Source organism: Garra rufa, chromosome 1 (assembly GCF_049309525.1).
Source record: "Garra rufa chromosome 1, GarRuf1.0, whole genome shotgun sequence".
NCBI lineage: Eukaryota > Metazoa > Chordata > Actinopteri > Cypriniformes > Cyprinidae > Garra > Garra rufa.
In genome coordinates this window covers 49051563-49070881 of record NC_133361.1, presented here as the reverse complement: position 1 = coordinate 49070881, position 19319 = coordinate 49051563, and the positions used below count along the sequence as shown (strand labels likewise).

General features: G+C 36.2%; 1 protein-coding gene across 1 annotated transcript in view; it reads right to left on the bottom strand.

The window, feature by feature from the left end:
- The window catches only part of crhr1 (corticotropin releasing hormone receptor 1), a 283958-nt gene extending 264857 nt beyond the window's left edge, over window positions 1-19101 (bottom strand). The window contains exon 1 of the mRNA XM_073832713.1: window positions 18994-19101. Coding sequence (XP_073688814.1) covers window positions 18994-19101 — 108 coding nt within the window. The remainder of the gene's footprint in view (window positions 1-18993) is intronic.
- Window positions 19102-19319: the final 218 nt, after the last annotated feature.

Here is a 19319-nt window from a genome sequence, read left to right as displayed (position 1 = left end):
ACATCGTCTTATTATCTTGCGGGAGAAGCCTCTGTCATTTCTGGTCAAAAAAAAAAAAAAATGCTGGTTGAATATAAGTAACTTTAAGTCAGAATTTGCCAGGGGTATGAATATTTCGGGCATATTTCGGGCATATATATATATATATATATATATATATATATATATATATATATATCATGAGTCAAGTTTTTCACGGGATTTGTACCCAAGGATTCTGCATCCTAAGTCCAATTTCATGCCATCTAAACTACTAAGCAAGCTTGTAATCATAACTGTGTATGAGAATGATTACACATGCTCACTGTTTTACCACCTCTAGTGTTCATTTCTGTTGGAAACTGCAGTGATATGTACTTGGTACGCGTTTTGTATATTGCGAAAAAGTTTCCACAGATATGTTTTCGTCATGAGATCAGGTAGGAAAATGAATGGCTTTCTTTAATCCAATCGATCAATCAATAGTGCAACCCAAGTGTATCTCATGCGTCTAAAGTGTGTTCTGTTTCTGCATTTGCTCAGTCTGTTTATTTAAGATGTGTCTGCTGTTCTGCGTCTATATGAAGGAGCATGTTTATGGCCATAATAGTATTTACACAGGCTGCCCTCTACTACCCAATTGTTTATTTACCCCATAATAATATGTGTGTGAGCACGTGTATGTTTACTCAGGAGGCAGTCCTTTCAGAGGACATGGGTGCTTTGCAAGTTCATGTGTATGTGTGTGCACGTACTGTGAATCTATGCTAGAGAGCATGGACAAATACGTGACGTAACTCTCGGTTTGGGATGCTTCGCGCTCATGTGGGAAGCAGATAAATGAGTAACAATGTGTGGCATTTGAACAGAGTGTACGGAGTGTGTTATAGTTCATATTTGTGTATGTGTGCATGGATGTCTACAGATACTAGTCGCAGACTAATCGTGACAGCAGCGTAAAATCACTTCAGTCAGTGTGTGAACTGCTCTAACATGACAGCTGGTCTGAGCATGACAAGCAACCGAGAGTACAGAAATGCCTTTCACATCAACGTAGCAAGTCTGCATACGGCAAATCTTGCTTGACTTGGCTCAAAACTAGTGTCAGATCAGAAACTTCGAACTTCAGGCCAATGGCAAGGTATGAAAACACACAGCATCTACTGTCTATTATAAATCACATATTTTTCCTCCTCTATATTTAGAATAACTAGGGCAAGGTTTTTTTTATGGCTGACATGTGCCTAATCTGGATTCTAACCTCAACCTAACCCGACCTCAACCTTGTTTTAAAAATAAACCCAACCGAATCCTAAACTTAACCCCAGTTGCCTTAAAATTCAACTCGGTTAGCAGAGACTTCTGCTAGGTTTTAAAGTTTTTGCTTCATGTAACCAGGACTGTGGCAAAGCAAAACAAAACTCTTCAATGTCCATGTCTATGAGCTTAAAAGCCATCTATATGCTAAAGCGCTGCTTAATGCTTACAAAATTGACTTACATTTTAAATGTAATGCTTTGCTTTTGGAAAAAAAAAAAAAAAAAAGGTATTTTGGACTGGAAGAAAGTTCTGAAGCTTATAGCATGTTTTGTTTTTTCTATTGATGTAGATAAAAAATAAAATAATGAAATAAAATAAGAAAACATACATTTAAATAACAAAATAAACTCAATAAAATATAAAATGAAATAAATAATAAAATAAAGTTTTAAAATCTACTAATCTACTAAAATCGACTAATAATAAAGTTTCATAAATAAATTAAAAATGTTGGTTTATAAATACTGATAACTAATTATTCTAATAAATTAAAGAAAAAATAATAACTGGAAATGAATGGCTGAGCTTGACAAATGCAGTCAACATTATACTATAATTATCTTTTTTAATGCCTTTTACAAATAAAAATGAATGAATGAATAAACAAACAAAACAATAAACTTAAACTGAAATAAAATGTAAAAATAAATAAATAAATACATCATTTATTACGATTAAAGAAAAAGTGGTTACATAAACTAAAAATTTAAGTTAATAAACTTAAAACTTAGAAATAAAATAAATAAAATAAATTAAACTCAACCAAATTAAACTCAACCAAATATAAAAATAATACAATAAAATAATATGAATCCTCTACTAATAAAATCCCTTTAAACGCATTTTTTATAAAAGTTAAAAATATTAAAAATGTTGGTTTAATAAAGAAAAATCTTTATTATGGGCATTATTTTCTTTGATGCCTTTAAAAAAATATGAATGAATAAACAAAAATAATAAACTAAAATAAAAATAATAAATAAATAAAACAATAAACTGAAATAAAATGTAAAAAAAAATAAAAAAAAGTAATAAATTATATTAAAAAATAAAATAAGAATAAAGAAAAAGTGGTTAAAAATTTCATTCATTCATAAAATAATAATAAAAAATTCTTTAAATTAATAATAAATCCTCTACTAATAAAATCATTTTAAAAGTATTTTTAATACATTTAAAAATATAAATAAAAAATGTTGATTTACTAATAAAGAATTTTTCCAATAAATTAAAGAAAAAACTTTATTATAGGTATTATCTTCCTTTTATTCCTTTTAAAAATAAAAATTAATGAATGTATAAATAAACAAACAAACAAAATAATAAAATAAAACAACTGAAATGAAATGTAAAAATAAAAACTAATAAATTACTTTTAAAAAGTAAATAAAATTAAAGAAAAAGTGGTAAAAAAAAATTCAATAATAAAATAAAAATAATAATAAAATAAAATAAAATAAAATAAATCCTCTTCCAATAAAATCCCTTTTTTAAGTATTTTGAAAATGTTGGTTTATAATTACTGATAACGCATTTTCCCAAAAAATTAAAGAAAAATCTTTATTATTGGCATGATCTTCCTTTAATTCCTTTTAAAAATAAAAATGAATGAATGTATAAGTAAACAAACAAAATAATAAAATAAAATAAACTGAAATTAAATTAAATGTAAAAAATAAAAAGTAATACATTACATTTAAAAAGTAAAATAAGATGAAAGTAAAAGTGGTAAAAAATAAAATATATACAAACAAAATAATAAACTAAAATAAAAACAATAAATAAATAAAATAACAAACTAAAACTGAAAAAAGAAGAAGTCTCAAAAGAAGTGTACAAAACTAGTGTCAGATCAGAAACTTCGAACTTCAGGCCAATGGCAAGGTATGAAAATACACTTAAAATAAGATTAAAGAAAAAAGTGGTAAAAAATAAAATAAAATAAAATATATACAAACAAAATAATAAACTAAAATAAAAACAATAAATAAATAAAATAATAAACTAAAACTGAAAAAGAAGAAGTGGTTAAAAATCCACTCATTAACTAAACTTAAAAATTAAAAAAAAAAAAACACTAAACAAAAAAATAAGGAACAAAATGCAATAAAATAATAAACAAAGCTACAAAATAAAATAATACAAATGGAAAACAAAATACAATCTAGAGCTTGTTTGCATGCTTCTACCCAGATTCAACATTGTGTACTGTACCCCTGACCTTGAGGCTGCGCTGCTTGGCTTTACTCGCTGTGGGGCTGTTAATTGTGATAAATGGAGATGACACAGGCTGCAGTGTTAGCGCAAGGAGTCAATATCTTTTATGCCAGCGTTCCACGCAAGCATAGCTGGGTAATTAATGAAAGATGCTTGGATGTAGTGCCCCTCCACCTGCCTGCATACTTCATTCAACAACCCCACAAGAGAGTGAGAGAGTGAGATATAGTGTGAGAGAGAGTGGGTATATACAGCAGGCATAAACAGCGGTGTCTTCTATTGCCCCAACATAAAGAGCATATGGGTGAAAGTCTGTGTGAACGCATGTGAATATGACCATTAATAACAAGTAAGCGTTTTTAAACACAGGAAACATGCTCACACAAATAAACACGCTGCTCAAGTATGCTTGGAAAAGAGGATGTTGCTATAGACAATATTCCATTGGGAAATACAGTGGGAAATCTGAACACGTTGTAAATCTGGGATTCATAATTCAATTTAAACTCACAAACAAACAAGGTTGACGGATTATAAATAGTTTAAAGCTAAAAAAAAAAGTTATGGCTTGAACTAAAGATTTAATATCTCACTAGTGTTCTTTTAGACGTCACTCTGTATATTTTTCTCCTCAATTCTGACGTCTTGAGTTTAAATGATCTGATGAGGGGTATGGAACTTCCTGCAAATTTTACTCCAAATTTGTTTTCATGCTTTTAAAGGTCATCTGTGCTTTTGAATGTACTAGCATTTTTGAATTATAAACACTGGTCCATATTTGTAGAGTAAAGTACATTTGAAGTTGTGTCAGTGTCAACCAAGCATACGGGATGTGATGCACTGTCAGCATAAAAGCTATTTTAAAAGGCAGTGTGAAAATGTACTACCTTGCTTGTTTAAAATGCACGGACAATAGAGAAAGAAATGCTTAAAATAACAATCTATTAGACAAACACAAAGAGCACACTTAGTATTTGCTGGCTGTCACACATTTCAATGACAAAAAATACATATCTTAATAATTAATTATCTAATTCATATCTGATCCTCTTGCTTTCTGCTGTAATGATTATTCACTAGCGTGATTAATTAATGCTTACTTTAAATTAAGGCTGTCAATTTAACACATTCATTTAATTAATTCTAACACAAATAACATGCTAAAATGATCTAATTAATCATATAAAAAAGCATGACAGCATGACAGAATAACAATATATTTTACTATAACTATTACTTATAATAATTAGAATAATAAACTTTATTATTATTTATATCGCGCCTTTCAATAAAGCTCGAAGTGCTTTACATAAAAGCATGAAGATCAAACACATCACACATAAAAGACAAATTATAAAAACAAAACGTAATACATTACATAATACAGTAATAGTCAAAAGTTTTTGAACAGTAAGATTTTTTATGTTTTTTTTTTTATTCAGCTTGGAAATCACATGAATAAATTACATTTTAAAATATATTCAAACAGTAAATAGTAAAACTATTTCTAAATGTTACTGTTTTTGTTGTACTCAGGATCAAATAAATGCAGGTTTGGTAAGCACAAGAGACTTCTTTATAAAACATTAAAAATCTTACTGTTCAAAAACTTTTGACTGGTAGTGTACATACAGCAGAAAACTAATTAGTGTGACTCTGGACCAAAAGATCCGCTTTTTTGTAAGATCTCTAGTGAGTTTTTTTTTATTTATTCCTAACAAATACTGATATATGTGATAAATAGTTCATTAGTATTTATTAGTATTATTTTGATAGCAGTGGTGTAATATAACGAAGTAATAATACTTTATTACAGTATTTTTTGGGAGTATCTGTACTTACTGTTTTTATTTTTCAGCTTACTTTTACTTTTACTCCACTGCATTTCCTAATTAAAATATATACCTTTACTCCGATACATTTCCTGAAGCATATTCGTTACTTACTACATAGTCAGAACTCAGGATCTCAGAATTGCGACTGTGAGAAAAACTTTTTTTTTTTTTTTTCCTTAATTTTGCAAAACTGTATGAAAAAAAGTCTCACAAAAGTAATGCGTTCTATCTAGAAAATGTTTGCTCGCAAAAATATTGCCTTTCTGCATTTGCATTGAAATTTAGTTTTCTTTCTTTCACCACTTTATTTCCATCACAAAAGTTTTGTGAGCAAACACAAAGTTTATAAACACATAAAAAGTCGTAATTCACAATTCTGACTTTTTTTTCCTGACAAATGCGAGTTTGTATCTCGCAATTCTGACTTCTTTTCAGGAAATTCTGGCTTTTTCCCCCAGAATTGCGCGATAAAAAAAAACTCAATTCTGATTTTTTTTCTCTCAGAAATGGATGATATAAACTCGCAATTGCGAACAAAAGAAAAAATGCATTTACATGTACTATTACTTTCAATACTTAAGTACATTTAAGATTAAAAAAATACTTTTTGTACATAAGTATACAATAAATATCACATACTTTAAGTAACTTCAACTTCTACCAAAGTCATTTTCTGGTAAGATATTTGTACTTTGTACTTTTTGTACTGTAAGTATGGCTTTCGGGTATTTTATACATCACTTTTCGATGGTTTTATAATGTATTCAATTGAATAAATAATAACTTAATATAATTTAACATAATATAAATTTATTTGAATTAAAATAACAATCAATGTCATTTTATCATAATTTATTTTGCACTGTTCTTAGTTATGGTTTGCGTGCTGTTTGGTTTATTCTTGCCAATAAATCTGAAAGCTGAAATTAAAAACCGAACGAGAGGAAACGGATGCAGCATAAAACATGAGGGAAAGGGTCGAACGATTTGATGAAAGACTTTGCTAATATTGTACTTTTTCATGATGAAATCTTGGATTTGACACAGTTAAACAGATCATATTTATATCTCTTCAAACAGAAATTATATTCACAGAATAGAAAGAACAAAAGAATGCAAAAGCCAAATATGCTTTCAACAGAGATCTAATTTAGTCTTCTCCAAACAAACGGCTCTGGCTAATTTGCATGTCTAATCTGCTGTGAGAATACATTTCCCACCCAAAAAAAGTAGAAAATAGAAGCAAACAAGAACATCAGTCCTTAGCATTGCAGCACTGCAGTCAACCAATACGAAGGAAGAAATGCCTTCTGGGAAGCCACTGCAAGCTCCTCTGATGTAAATGTGTTCCGTTTTAAGTGAGACACAAGTTGTGAAAAATGCCGGATGGAAAGGGAAATCAATTGGAAAGGGATGAATGAGGTTTTGTCTTTTCTTACACAACAACTGCCAGGTACCAGCGGCTTGTAAAGAGCCACTGACAGGCTAATTGAGTTAATTCACTCGCTTAATTTCAAAAAGGACGAGGATCTGGGACGAAGTAGGCAGAGTGATCAGTGACTCAGTGAACATTCTTATTCATGTATAACCGTAGCAAGCTGCGAGAGAATCCCACCATTCTGTGTGGCACAAAACAACATGTGCTGCATGACCGCACAGAACGTTGTGTTCATCTAAAAAGAGGAGGCAAGTGTAGCAGAAAACACCCATTCAGATTTAAACATGTCAATGAAATTTGTAAGAGTTGGGGCTGCCAAGTCATATTGAAAATGCATGGCAGGTTTGGTTGAGATACAGGAAAAATTGGAATAGTATTTTTAAACAGTTTCCACTTGTCAGTGTCAATTTTGGTTTTGTACTTAATGTACGAATGGCTAAAACAAATTCAACCATTGATTACTAATGGGAAATCATGGGTGGAACAATAAATTTAATTTAGGAAATCCTCCAGACATGGCAATAATACCTTGGACCTTATGGTATTTCTGAACCATTATCTTCATTCATCAGCTAATATTTAATTTGTCCAACAATTTTTTTTTAAATGTTTCTGCATTGCATTTCTGCATATGTCATTTAAAAAGGTTTGGACTTTTTAAAGATCTGAAACTTATGCAACAATTTTAACTTATTTTTTTTCTCCACACATGCTAATGGACCTTTTTCACAGATTGCAATGAAGTGTTTCTATATAATATTGTAAATCTAACAAAGATTGTTATGCATTGCAGTATAAAAACAAGTAAGCCGTAGAAACACATTCAGCAGAGAAAGAGAACTCATTTCACTATATGCATGTGCTTTCCTAGAGAGTGTTTCTGAACACTGTCAGAGAGGCATATGCATGAGTTATTTTTGTCACTTTATAGGCCTTGAAAGATTAAATACACACACTTGCATGTGACAGAATGCCCGTCTTTGCAAGTATTCTCGTGAACACAGTAATTTAGGTCTTAAGTGAAAGCAAACAGCTGAGAAAGAAAACACATGTGCAACAGTATATTGGATCTGGGCAGCTTTTAAGGTGACAGCAGTCTAATATTCCTGCTGTCTGTCATCCATGGTAATCAAACAACAAAAGAGAGAAAATCTCTCACGGCTCTTGATTAAACCACTTTTGTAACTTTAATAAGAAGAAATATGTGTTTAATTTAGACAGTGAAGAACATGCAGTGTTTTCATACATTTGATTACTTTACACAATGTGTGTAGCATTTCTTATGTATTGGTTCTATTGTAATTTGTTGTCATTTTTGCTTGATTAGTTTCTTATTGTTATTTAATTGATGACTTAGGCTCACGCCCTAAACAGAGCAGCCTGGAAAATGGAGAGCAGCAGGAAGAAAACAAAACTAGAGGTATTTCATAATGCTTGGAAGAAAAGTACTTCCTCCTACAGAAAAGCCTTAAAAAGTGCTAGATCTGATTATTTTCATCTCTTTTAGAAGAAAACAAACACAACCCCAGGCATTTATTCAGTACACTGGATAAATTAAGGGAAACAAGCTTTTTACGATACAAATTTAGGTTACTACAATATATTTAGATTATTATAAACATTATATGGATTTGTTTATATAAAATAAATAAAAAAATGCATTTATTTTAAAATAATTTAATGTAAATTTATAAAACTATATTGTGTGGTTTCTTACCATGACATTAAATTACAGAACACTGGTTACCGCTGCTGCATGAGTGTTTCTAAAACAAAGGCTGAGGGAGTAATGCCAAATTTGATTTCATTCTCTCTTCTGACCAACATAATCAATCATTAATTATTTTTCCCTCTTTTGTGAACTTAAGAAATGCTATCATTGATTTTTTTTTTTTTTAGCTATTGAGGCAAATAAGAATGCAAAAAATCTGTTCATCACTATAGAAGTTTTCCCAACTATGATGACTTCTGCTTATGAGAACCCCAGAAATGTGAAATGTGATTTTGTCCCTTTGCACAGTATTTCACTTCAAGTAAGGATATGGTTAGGAAAGAATGCTATATTTAGGGTACTTGAGACCTAATGTGTTTCCGTAAGTTTCCGCTCCATTGTTGTTAAGCACTCCCAGGTTGCCAGCTCCACCTGAGCTTCATCTATACTGCTTATTTGCTTTAAACACAGACATTTTAAATGACACATCCAAAATCTATACCGCACCCTCAGCCCTTGAAGAGCACTTGCCATCCAGCCTTTAACAAAAGTGCACTTCCTGTTCCCTCATCAAAAGCCCATCTCCAAAATCACGCACCGACCCCTCCATCAGAGTACGCTCACTATCATGTAATACAGCTTTTGCGCAAACACTGCCAATCTTTACATACATTTTCCTTTGCCAGCTATCTCTACTTCAGACAGACCAGCTGTGCTCCATGCCTAGACTAATTAAATGAGTTTAAAGAACATATGCATTTTGTGCGAGCCATCCAGCTTTTAAAATGTCCAAAAGCTTCCAACGCTTCTCTAATTATCTTATTAGGTAAAGCACAATATTAATTTAACTGATTTATGATAACCCTCAATATGCTTTTAAAATTTACTGTGACAGTCTGGGGATGTTAAAACCAAGTCTTTAAGTGAAGCGCTCAACACGTTAAATCTTTTATTTTGGGGAAAGAAGCTAGCATGAAGTCATTCCGTTCCCAATGGTAAACTGTTTAAATAAGTATTCCCTGACTTGATAGAAAGTCTGACTGATAATATATATAGGCAGATGCCCAAATCCACTATAATGTTAATAATACTGTTTTATGAAATGTAGTTTTAAGAGTTTTTAGGTGAGAATGTACTTGTTTTGACTTCAAATTGACTTCAAAATTTTTATTTGTTCATTTATTTATTATATTATTTATTTATTTATTTATTTTTGTTCAATCAATTTAAAAGCAGCAGAATAAAAATGTTTCCAAGTACCCTCTGGAACCTGCTTACCCCCAGGACTTGGTTGGGAATTACTGATATAAACTGTGGCCTGTTCTGGTAATGAGAAAATGACAAAATACCATTAATGCAGTTTGCAATGATAAAAGCTATGTGAACAATTGCTCCTAATCTCTGTTTTCATAACATTAATTTTATACTTGCCCCAAATCTCTCCCACGACACCCGGAGCGGAAAACCAAGAAATATTTGAATAACCAATTCAAAGACCAGTATGATCTGAAGCTATTCAATTCTGAGTGACAGAGGAGCATAAGGTTGCATATAAAAACCAACCCTAAATGGCAATGAGCTGGAAAACCGGGGATCCTGCAATTCTCTGCAGCAAGCTCATATTCAGAGTTTGAGAACTGCAGAGGGGATTTGAAAGGATACATTCAGAAAAGGAACTCCCAAATGGCTTAACGTCATTATTATGAGCTACATTTCCAGGAGATGTGGCAGAGGAGCAATCACTGAAAGAGCTTCTAAAAGAGACACAGCGCTGCCACGAAATACCTAGCAGTGCTTTAGCACTAAATAAGCCACCATTTACATTGCCGTACATAAAAAATACAATAATCGTCTTGTCGTCAAAAAGAACAATTCTAAGGTTCTTAGTTGTTCACTGCTCTGGAAATCCTCATCTGTGTTTATACTCAGCACATGTTCGATTAGTCACGCAGAGACACTGCGGCGCATGAACCATACTAAATCATAGACACAATATTGACCTCAGGGATATTAAAACTACAAAATAAGAGGCCGTACCTGCCGTTGCTAAGACACAGTGAGTGCTGAATGCATTTGGAAGTGTCTGAAACCCCTAAACCTCAACAGTACCCTCAAAAAGGGTTGTTCCAGCTCAGACTCTACTCAACTTTTCTCAAAAGACCGCAAGCACATTTTGATAAACATCCCTTCTCCTTCAAAACAGAACACCTCTGGTTATAATGAGTCATGCACACTATTCAATATGTACACTATTGTATGAGAGAAGCCAAATAGCCACATCCACTACAATGCATCAAGACATCAAATAAACAAGCTGACTGCGACAAATAGTGACAAATTGCACAAAATAGATTGTGGCTTTTCGGCTTCTGACATCTTGAGAAGAAACTGATAAGCTCACTGCATGCATTTGTAATGTTGTTTGTCTGCATCTAAAACCTTTAGCTTGAAGCCGTTGGGTCTGTGGAGAGCAAGAAGCCTTTCCGCTCCTTACATCCTGTGATGAGTTAATTAGACCTGTGTGCTTATTGAACTGCACTGGGTCGACTGTAATTTGACAAAAGCTTCCTGTGCTTAACCAGGCCGAAGGAGTCATGTGTACAGGTGAAATGATTCTTCCTGTGGGGTGCTATGAACAAACAAACAAACACATGTCCTGTGGGGCGAATGACCTCAAAGACTCGTTTCCTGCAGGACGGGTTTAAAAGGATGCTTTGTGAGCTCTTGTCAGGTGCACCAAGGTGTAAATGAAGGGCAAACAATTGACTTGTAAACAACCGGCAGCATCATGATGGAAATATGTGATCAAACGAGCTAGAGGGAGGAGAATGCAATGATAACGATGCCATTCGTGGCTAAAGAGGGCCAGATTACACATTCATAAGCTTTTATTCCTCACAGATGACTCAGTTTTATTGTAATCATCAGCACAACAAGTCAATCATCTCAGATCTGACCTTCTGACCTCTGTAGCTGCTAGCAAAAAGTAAGTCAGCCTTCAAAAGCCAGGAATTGCATTTTTTCAATACAAAATTTCCTCTGAGATTCCACACTGATGTGCTGAGGTAACCAAAAAGAGTAAAATAAAAGTCAATTAGCAGTTGTACGGAATCCTAATTGCTTCTTTGCACCCCTGTCAGCCACACAGGACATTTCATAACATTGGCGAAAGCTGTAAAGCCAAAATCACAGGACCGTGACTTCACTCACTAAGTATTTTAAAACTCAATCGTCAGTCGAATCATTCAAGGAGAAAAATACTCCCCAGTGCTGAAAGTGATAAAACGCATATTAATGGTAGCTGAAAGCTTGTATGTTTCACCTGTCAGAGTTTCAGCACATTACTTCGTAATGGTGCCAAACTGGGCCACGGTCCAGAGCGGAGACTAATAAACTTGCTGCATCCTTTATAAGGCTAAAAATAAAGGCTCTTTTCTTCTGTACCTTTCAGTGATGTCATTTTATATTATTACGAATCTATGATATGCTTGTGATGCTTCTATTATAAGCAAGAATTGACATTCTTTAAAATGTCTTGCGGCTCAGCTGAGGACTGGCAGGGGATTGTGTCCTGCCCCTGCTTGTATTTACTGTCTACAGAATTCAATAGCACACCCACACACTGCTGACTCACATTGGCAATGATCTCCCCCGTCGAAGGATAGTCATTAATTACCTCCACCGTTTCCCTTAAAATCTCAGTGTCAAATGATGGTTTAATGACAAGTGTTATTCTGCTATATTTAAACAAAAAATAACAAAAATTAGAACAAGAACTAAATCAATCCAACATCATATTAAGACTGCATTTGATGAAATAAATGAACGCGCTTATGGTGAAAAACAAAACAAGGCAACTAGTGTGGAAAAGTTGGTATGCCAAAAAATGTGCAATGTGACATTTATATGATTGCATATGCAAATTACACTTTAAAATAGCAATCTACTGGAGTCCTAAAAATCTATTTCATACTGCACTGTGCTCGCACCAAACACAAGTGATACAATGGAATGCCACACGATGTACTTGCATAAAAAAATAGCCTCGATAGTAACTGTCACCAGTACCAACAGACCAAGAGCACAGTGTTACCCACACAAACAAAATACCATTAGGTTAATACACGCAATACTAAATAAAATAATGCTTCAAATATGATCGAATCTGCAACAATGCAACATAAAACACTCTAATGCACATAACAAAAATAAGGAGAATCTAACTTTTTAAAATTACATCTTAACCACTGTGATTGTGTGCGCATGGAGGTTCTGGAAAAGCCGCTTTCTCGAGAAGAAAAAGAAAACATGACTTTAATAATTTGCCATGCACGTATGCATAAGGTAATTAACAGGTTGTAATTTATTCAGTGTTACAACAAATTCGCAATTATTCTACAGTTTGTCTCCGTATATGAAGGTAATTTACCTACAGTTAAGCAATTAAAAGGTTTTTACTGCATTGTAGCATTTTTGCATTCTCCACACTGTTAAAATGACTAAGAGTTAAGCTAATAAGCGCTTTCATGGGGTATAATAGTCGTACCTGTGGATGGAGGATGCGACTCATTGCTCCAGTGTTTTTCGGCAGAAACCTTCAAACAGCACAGCGCGCCTTTACTCCAGATGCAGCTGTCCGGATGCTCCGCTCCGGGGTGACAGACCTCTGTTTAAAAAAACAACAGATATGCACCCAAAGGATGATCAGGGCAGCACTTACAACTGGAAATAAGCGGATGAATTCTGCGCGCATTTGAAACGCTGCCTCGTTTTCAGCCGGTTCCAGATTAGTTATTATTAGCCTAATACAGGCGATATATCCTTATTATTTAGGGATTCAAATGGACTCTTAATCCTTGGTAAATAATCTTCTGTCAGGTTTGAGTCCTTAAGGTCCTCGGTGGCAGGTGTAAACGGTTTATTCAGACGCGATACCAGTAACGCCCAACACTCAGTCACTGTTCCCTGTTAGATATAAGCGTTTCGACCTGCTCCCCTGCGGTTGGAACTGAACTTTTCTCAGAGAGCTGTCACTATTTGCTCTGTTTCTTCTCCAAAATGATTCGTTCCTTTAAACACGGCGGATCCCCTTTACGTTGCCTCTTCACAGCAAGAGTGACCCTCTGTTTGTGTCCCATCGGTCAACAGCCCCTACATGACAGCGAGGAGGCGTCACTGCGCGCGGATTTGAGAAATAGACGTTCGGATTTTGCGCGCGTGAGGCTAAATGTTGTCCTGCGAGCAAAATGTGACGACAAGTCTTGCTGACGCGCGAACGGAGTTCGCCGGTGCAAACTAACCCGAGCAGTTCCCACGCGGGCTACGCGTCTTCATCCTATCCAACCGGTTCACTATCTCGCGTGCGCACAGCTGCAGACTCAACGCTGAACAGCCTTCATAATGAGTCAATTCCATGCGAAAGTGAGCATCACTATACCCTGCTCACTCCGAACGCGGATAGCACTTGAAGTGTTTCCTCTGAAGGGAACATTAGTGTCTTATTTGGAACACACTACACGAATATCTACCGACGTGCACTAACACTTTATTTTCCAGCAGAAAGTTGTGCTTAATGGATAAAATGTTCTGAATAACATCGCGTTACCGCCGTTTGAGTCAAATGCAGATGAGGTTGTGTAGGCTAATGTTTTGGGTTTCGCGTAAATAACTAAAAAAAAAAAAAAAAAAACAAAGAACCATAAAAATATGTCAGCGGCTGTATAGATATTTCCCCGTGTATACCATAGCCTACGTTAAATTTAAAATAAATTATTTAATGTATCGAAAAGAATCACGAGGACCCACCAAGAAGGATCACGTGAAAGGGTAAAATGACATGGGAAAGTAAAAACACGTTCGGTTATTATAACCAGTCGAGTTCGCCTGTGGAGGTAACCATAGCAATACCTCTTAAACGAACAAACCTACAAACGTGACAGGTCAGTTTGCATTTAGCCTAGATTTAAAGTTAGTGTTTTGTTTAAAAAGTGAATTTTGACTTTATCTAATTGTCTTGTGATCTAGCCAAATAACAATCGTGGGATTCAGATTATAAGACCTGGGGAAAAAAAAAAAAAAAAAAAAAACCTTTTGCCTTCATATCCCCCCGAAATGAGTTTAATTCGCACATTGATTAAAATCAAGGCAGAGGCGCTGCTTTGGAGTTACATAACACCTCGCTCTGTGCGCTTTGATCGAATAGGGTGTTTTTGTCATGCAAAAATTTAAATTAATGGCAAATCTTTGATATGCAGTTTCGTAGGCTTTTACTGCGTTGGAATGAAGGGTGACAATGGATATGATAATTTGTCTCTGATTCATATTAGGTAGGAATATTAAGAAACTGTGGAGAGGAGAGGTATTGGATGCATATTTTGTCTCACAGCTATGCGTGCGTCACTCTAATGGACGCGCTGGGTGTTGCGTGGCTTCAGTGGATGCTGCCCGCGCTTTTTCCTTACACAGGGACACCGCACAAAGTCTGTCACATCTTAGTTCTATAGCAAACTGTCATTCCATTTTTCTAAAGGAATAAAAGTGCTTTACAGCCTTTATATAACTTAAAATGAGTTAAGCAACATTTGGGTTTGTTTCATTTCATTCATTTATATAGTCATTCATTCAGTGTGCTTATCCAAGACTAAATTCTTGTCACAGGATTTGATCTGCAGCCTTGAAGTCATATATTTTCTGAATAAGTAAAACTATAAATCAATGAATAAATCCATTTATATTCTATAGAGGGTTTTCACAACCTGTCATCAATCACTAAATGTAAACAATGGCAGTGAACCAAACCATACCCGCATATTTATCTGATTATTGCTGCTGAAAATGGTCAATTATTGTCATGTTTTGGGCTGTGCTAATCGGTCAGACTGGGAAAAACATTTGGAGTAATTATAAACTGCCAAAAGTTATAACAAATCAAGGAGAAGAGTGCAAAAAAATGAGGAACAAAAGGCGTTTGTGATTGGCCAAACTAAACCAGGATTTCCAAGCCAGGAATCTTAGCAACATTTGTGTGTATAACATTGTGTAATATCTTAATTAATACTGCTCGTTTGTATCTTTACCACTTATTAACTTTAGTTAGCCAAAATGTTGTGCCCTTTCCTACTTACTAAGTCCTTCTCTATATGATTTAGCAGCTTCCACGCATTTTTTCCATGGTTTAGACAGCATAAATTATCCCTTTCGAAGCTGAATTTAATTTCTTAAACTCTCCTAATACCTGTTGTCAAAGATGTTTCACAAACATCTATAATTTGCAATTTAAAGTAAGCAAAATCAACAAATACATACTAACACCTGTCATTTTCCAGCTTTTAGGTTTAGTATTGTTTGTGGCACTGACCATTCTTGTCTAAAGGTGACAGCACTGCAAATGCTTCTCGTGTATTTTCAGACACTGTCCTCTTTCTAGATTTAAATGTGTTCTCAGGGTCACTGGAGCACAGGAAGCCCTGGGCAGAGGTGTCGAAAAGAACAACTGGCTATGTTCAATCATTCTCCACATCACATTAATGTTGTGGTTTATTCCAGTTTCTATATAAAGACAAGTGGAATATTTCAAAATATGTTAACCTCTACAAGCTGCATTATATACATTATAAAAATTTCCGAACCTCTATGACTTTCTTTTCTTTTGTTAAGCAGTCTGTTTTTGTCCATACAATGAAAGTCACTAATGTCACGTGGAGTCAAGAGGTCTGGGTCCAGATGCGGGTAAAAATAATTTTAATAAAGATATAACACAAAATAAACAAACAAAAGGCCAACACGGCACAAACTAAGAACTTAATCACAAATAAACCAAAATCTAGAACATAAGCAAGGATCAAAGAATACAGGAACAAACCAAACACGAGACAATACAGACATCAAGCAGAATGAGCAGTGAAGGGTACTTATAGTCCTGATAGTGACCAGATGTGGGTGATTAGTGCTAATGACAAAGACAAGTGACAATCAAGGAGTGCAGTGCAGGAAAGCGACCTCAGGTGGCTGAGGGAAACCCCACAGCCCCAATCATGACAGTACCCCCTCCCTACGGAACGGCTTCCAGACGTTCCCAAAGTCTGGAGGGAGGAGGTACGGAGGAAGGCAAGTTAGGGGGAGGGATGGCGGGCCAGGACCGTGCAGCGGGGTCCCGCAGGCCTGCCTTGCCGCCAGCGGAGCCTCAGGCAAGGAGATAGCGAACGTCACAGCGTCAGGCACGGAGTTTGCGGACTTCGTCGCATCAGGCAGGGAAATAGCGGACGTCGCCGCGTCGGGCAGGGAGATAGCGGACGTCGCCGCCTCGGGCACGGAGATAGCAGACGTTGCCACCTCGGGCAGGCAGATAGCGGACGTCGCCGCCTCGGGCAGGCAGATAGTGGACGTTTCCGCCTCAGGCACGGAGATAGCGGATGTTGCCGCCTCAGGCACGGAGATAGCGGATGTTGCCGCCTCAGGCACGGAGATAGCGGATGTTGCCACCTCAGGCGCGGAGATAGCGGATGTTGCCGCCTCAGGCACGGAGATAGCAGATGTTGTCGTCTCAGGCACGGAGATAGCGGATGTTGCCGCCTCAGGCACGAAGATAGCGGATGTTGCCGCCTCAGGCACGGAGATAGCGGATGTTGCCGCCTCAGGCACGGAGATAGCGGATGTTGCCGCCTCAGGCACAAAGACAGCGGATGTTGTCGTCTCAGGCAGGGAGATAGCAGACGTTGCAGCCTCAGGCACGGAAATAGCGGATGTTGCCGCCTCAGGCACGGAGATAGCGGATGTTGCCGCCTCAGGCACGGAGATAGCGGATGTTGTCGTCTCAGGCAGGGAGATAGCAGACGTTGCAGCCTCAGGCACGGGAATAGCGGACGTTGCAGCCTCCCCGCGAAAGATCGTCCCCGCCCCCGCCGCAAAGCAGGGACCCTTCCGTGCAGCCTCGGCGCTGGCCAAGCAGGCATAAATGAATTCAAACCGCTTGGCCGACGCCGCCTCGAAGGACATCCCGGCAGTGTCCGGAACAGAGCGGATGGACGCCGGCCCCAAACGTGCGTCCGCCGCCTCTTCAAAAAAAATCCTCCCCGCTGGACCCATCATTGATGTCTGCATTCTGTCACGTGGAGTCAAGAGGTCTGGGTCCAGATGCGGGTAAAAATAATTTTAATAAAGATATAACACAAAATAAACAAACAAAAGGCCAACACGGCACAAACTAAGAACTTAATCACAAATAAACCAAAATCTAGAACATAAGCAAGGATCAAAGAATACAGGAACAAACCAAACACGAGACAATACAGACATCAAGCAGAATGAGCAGTGAAGGGTACTTATAGTCCTGATAGTGACCAGATGTGGGTGATTAGTGCTAATGACAAAGACAAGTGACAATCAAGGAGTGCAGTGCAGGAAAGCGACCTCAGGTGGCTGAGGGAAACCCCACAGCCCCAATCATGACAACTAAGGTCTAAACAACATTGGACTGCATGGTAATATTAAATAAATCAGTAAATAAATACATACATTTTGGGTGAACAATTCCTTTAAGGACAGCTGCAACAGAAAAAAAAAATGTCTTACATATTAAAATTCAAGGCTAGGCAGAATATACTTGAATGTACAAAAGAACTGAAAAGTAAAATCATTTAACTTATTTTTTGAATATAATAATATCTGCAATCTACAATCTACATACATCTCATGTCATGATGTCAAAAATCATTTCCCACACTTTTCCGAGAGAGCCATTCATGACGAAACCATTCATTATCACAGCACCTGCTGTGGCATACGTCTCATTTTGCTTTATGGCATGTTGTCAGCTCGCCGTGACATATTGACATCCGTTTTGATGGTGCGCGGTGCACTTTTCTATATGGTGCACATGACTCATTCATATCGTCAGTAATCGTCACTGGGGCATTTCTGAACAGAGACGAAATGGTAAGGGTGATCTTGTCCTCCCAAAGGGAATTGGCTTTTTAGGCAGACTGAATTTAAAAGCAAGCTCTAAAAGCAAGAGGACTAGACATTAATAAAGTATGCACTTATGCACTTGACAAGATCAGATTCTGTTTTCCTTTTAGGCTTGGAAATGGAAATAAGAGTTCTTCTCATTTTTAATAGGCTGGGGAGTAATTCTCTTTATATCTGTTCTATTCATCATTTATTTAGGAAATGATTTGACCCGCACACAGGTAATTGGTTGAGTACAGTGTGGATATGTTCAAAGAAAACCTCCCCGTGTTTCAGTGGACTAGTCTGCAAATATAACAGCCTAATTTGATGCCTAATTTTTATGGTTTCAGGGGTTGCTCTGTTTAATTTGTCTTGGTCGTCACTGCTAATTTAAGAGAAAGAGGATGACATCATAAACGCTCTTCATAGAAGCCAAAAGTCAAGTTGACAAAAGTAATACTCAATGTCCTCAGAATTCGGGCTAAAAATTTGAGTCATTCTGGCCACTCACACAACACACACACAAACACATATATTTGAACTACCCGTTGTTTCTTATTTGTTACTACTAAGGTATGGTTAGGGTTGGGCTGATAGACGATGCCATCATCCATCGCCAATGGCTGACAGACTTCATGACATTGAACCGGCATCGTGATTCCTCTTGGTTTACTGTGGAACCCAACCTGGTCTCATGACGAAAATGTACCTGTGGGAGCTTTTTCGCGAGAAGCAAAATACGTACGAATAAGTACATATCACTGCAGTGCAATTTTAAACAGAAATGTCCACTGAGTGGCACTAAAAGAGTGTTTTGTTTTTTTCCCAGAACAGATGAATGTACATGTATATGGCATGGATGTATATGGTA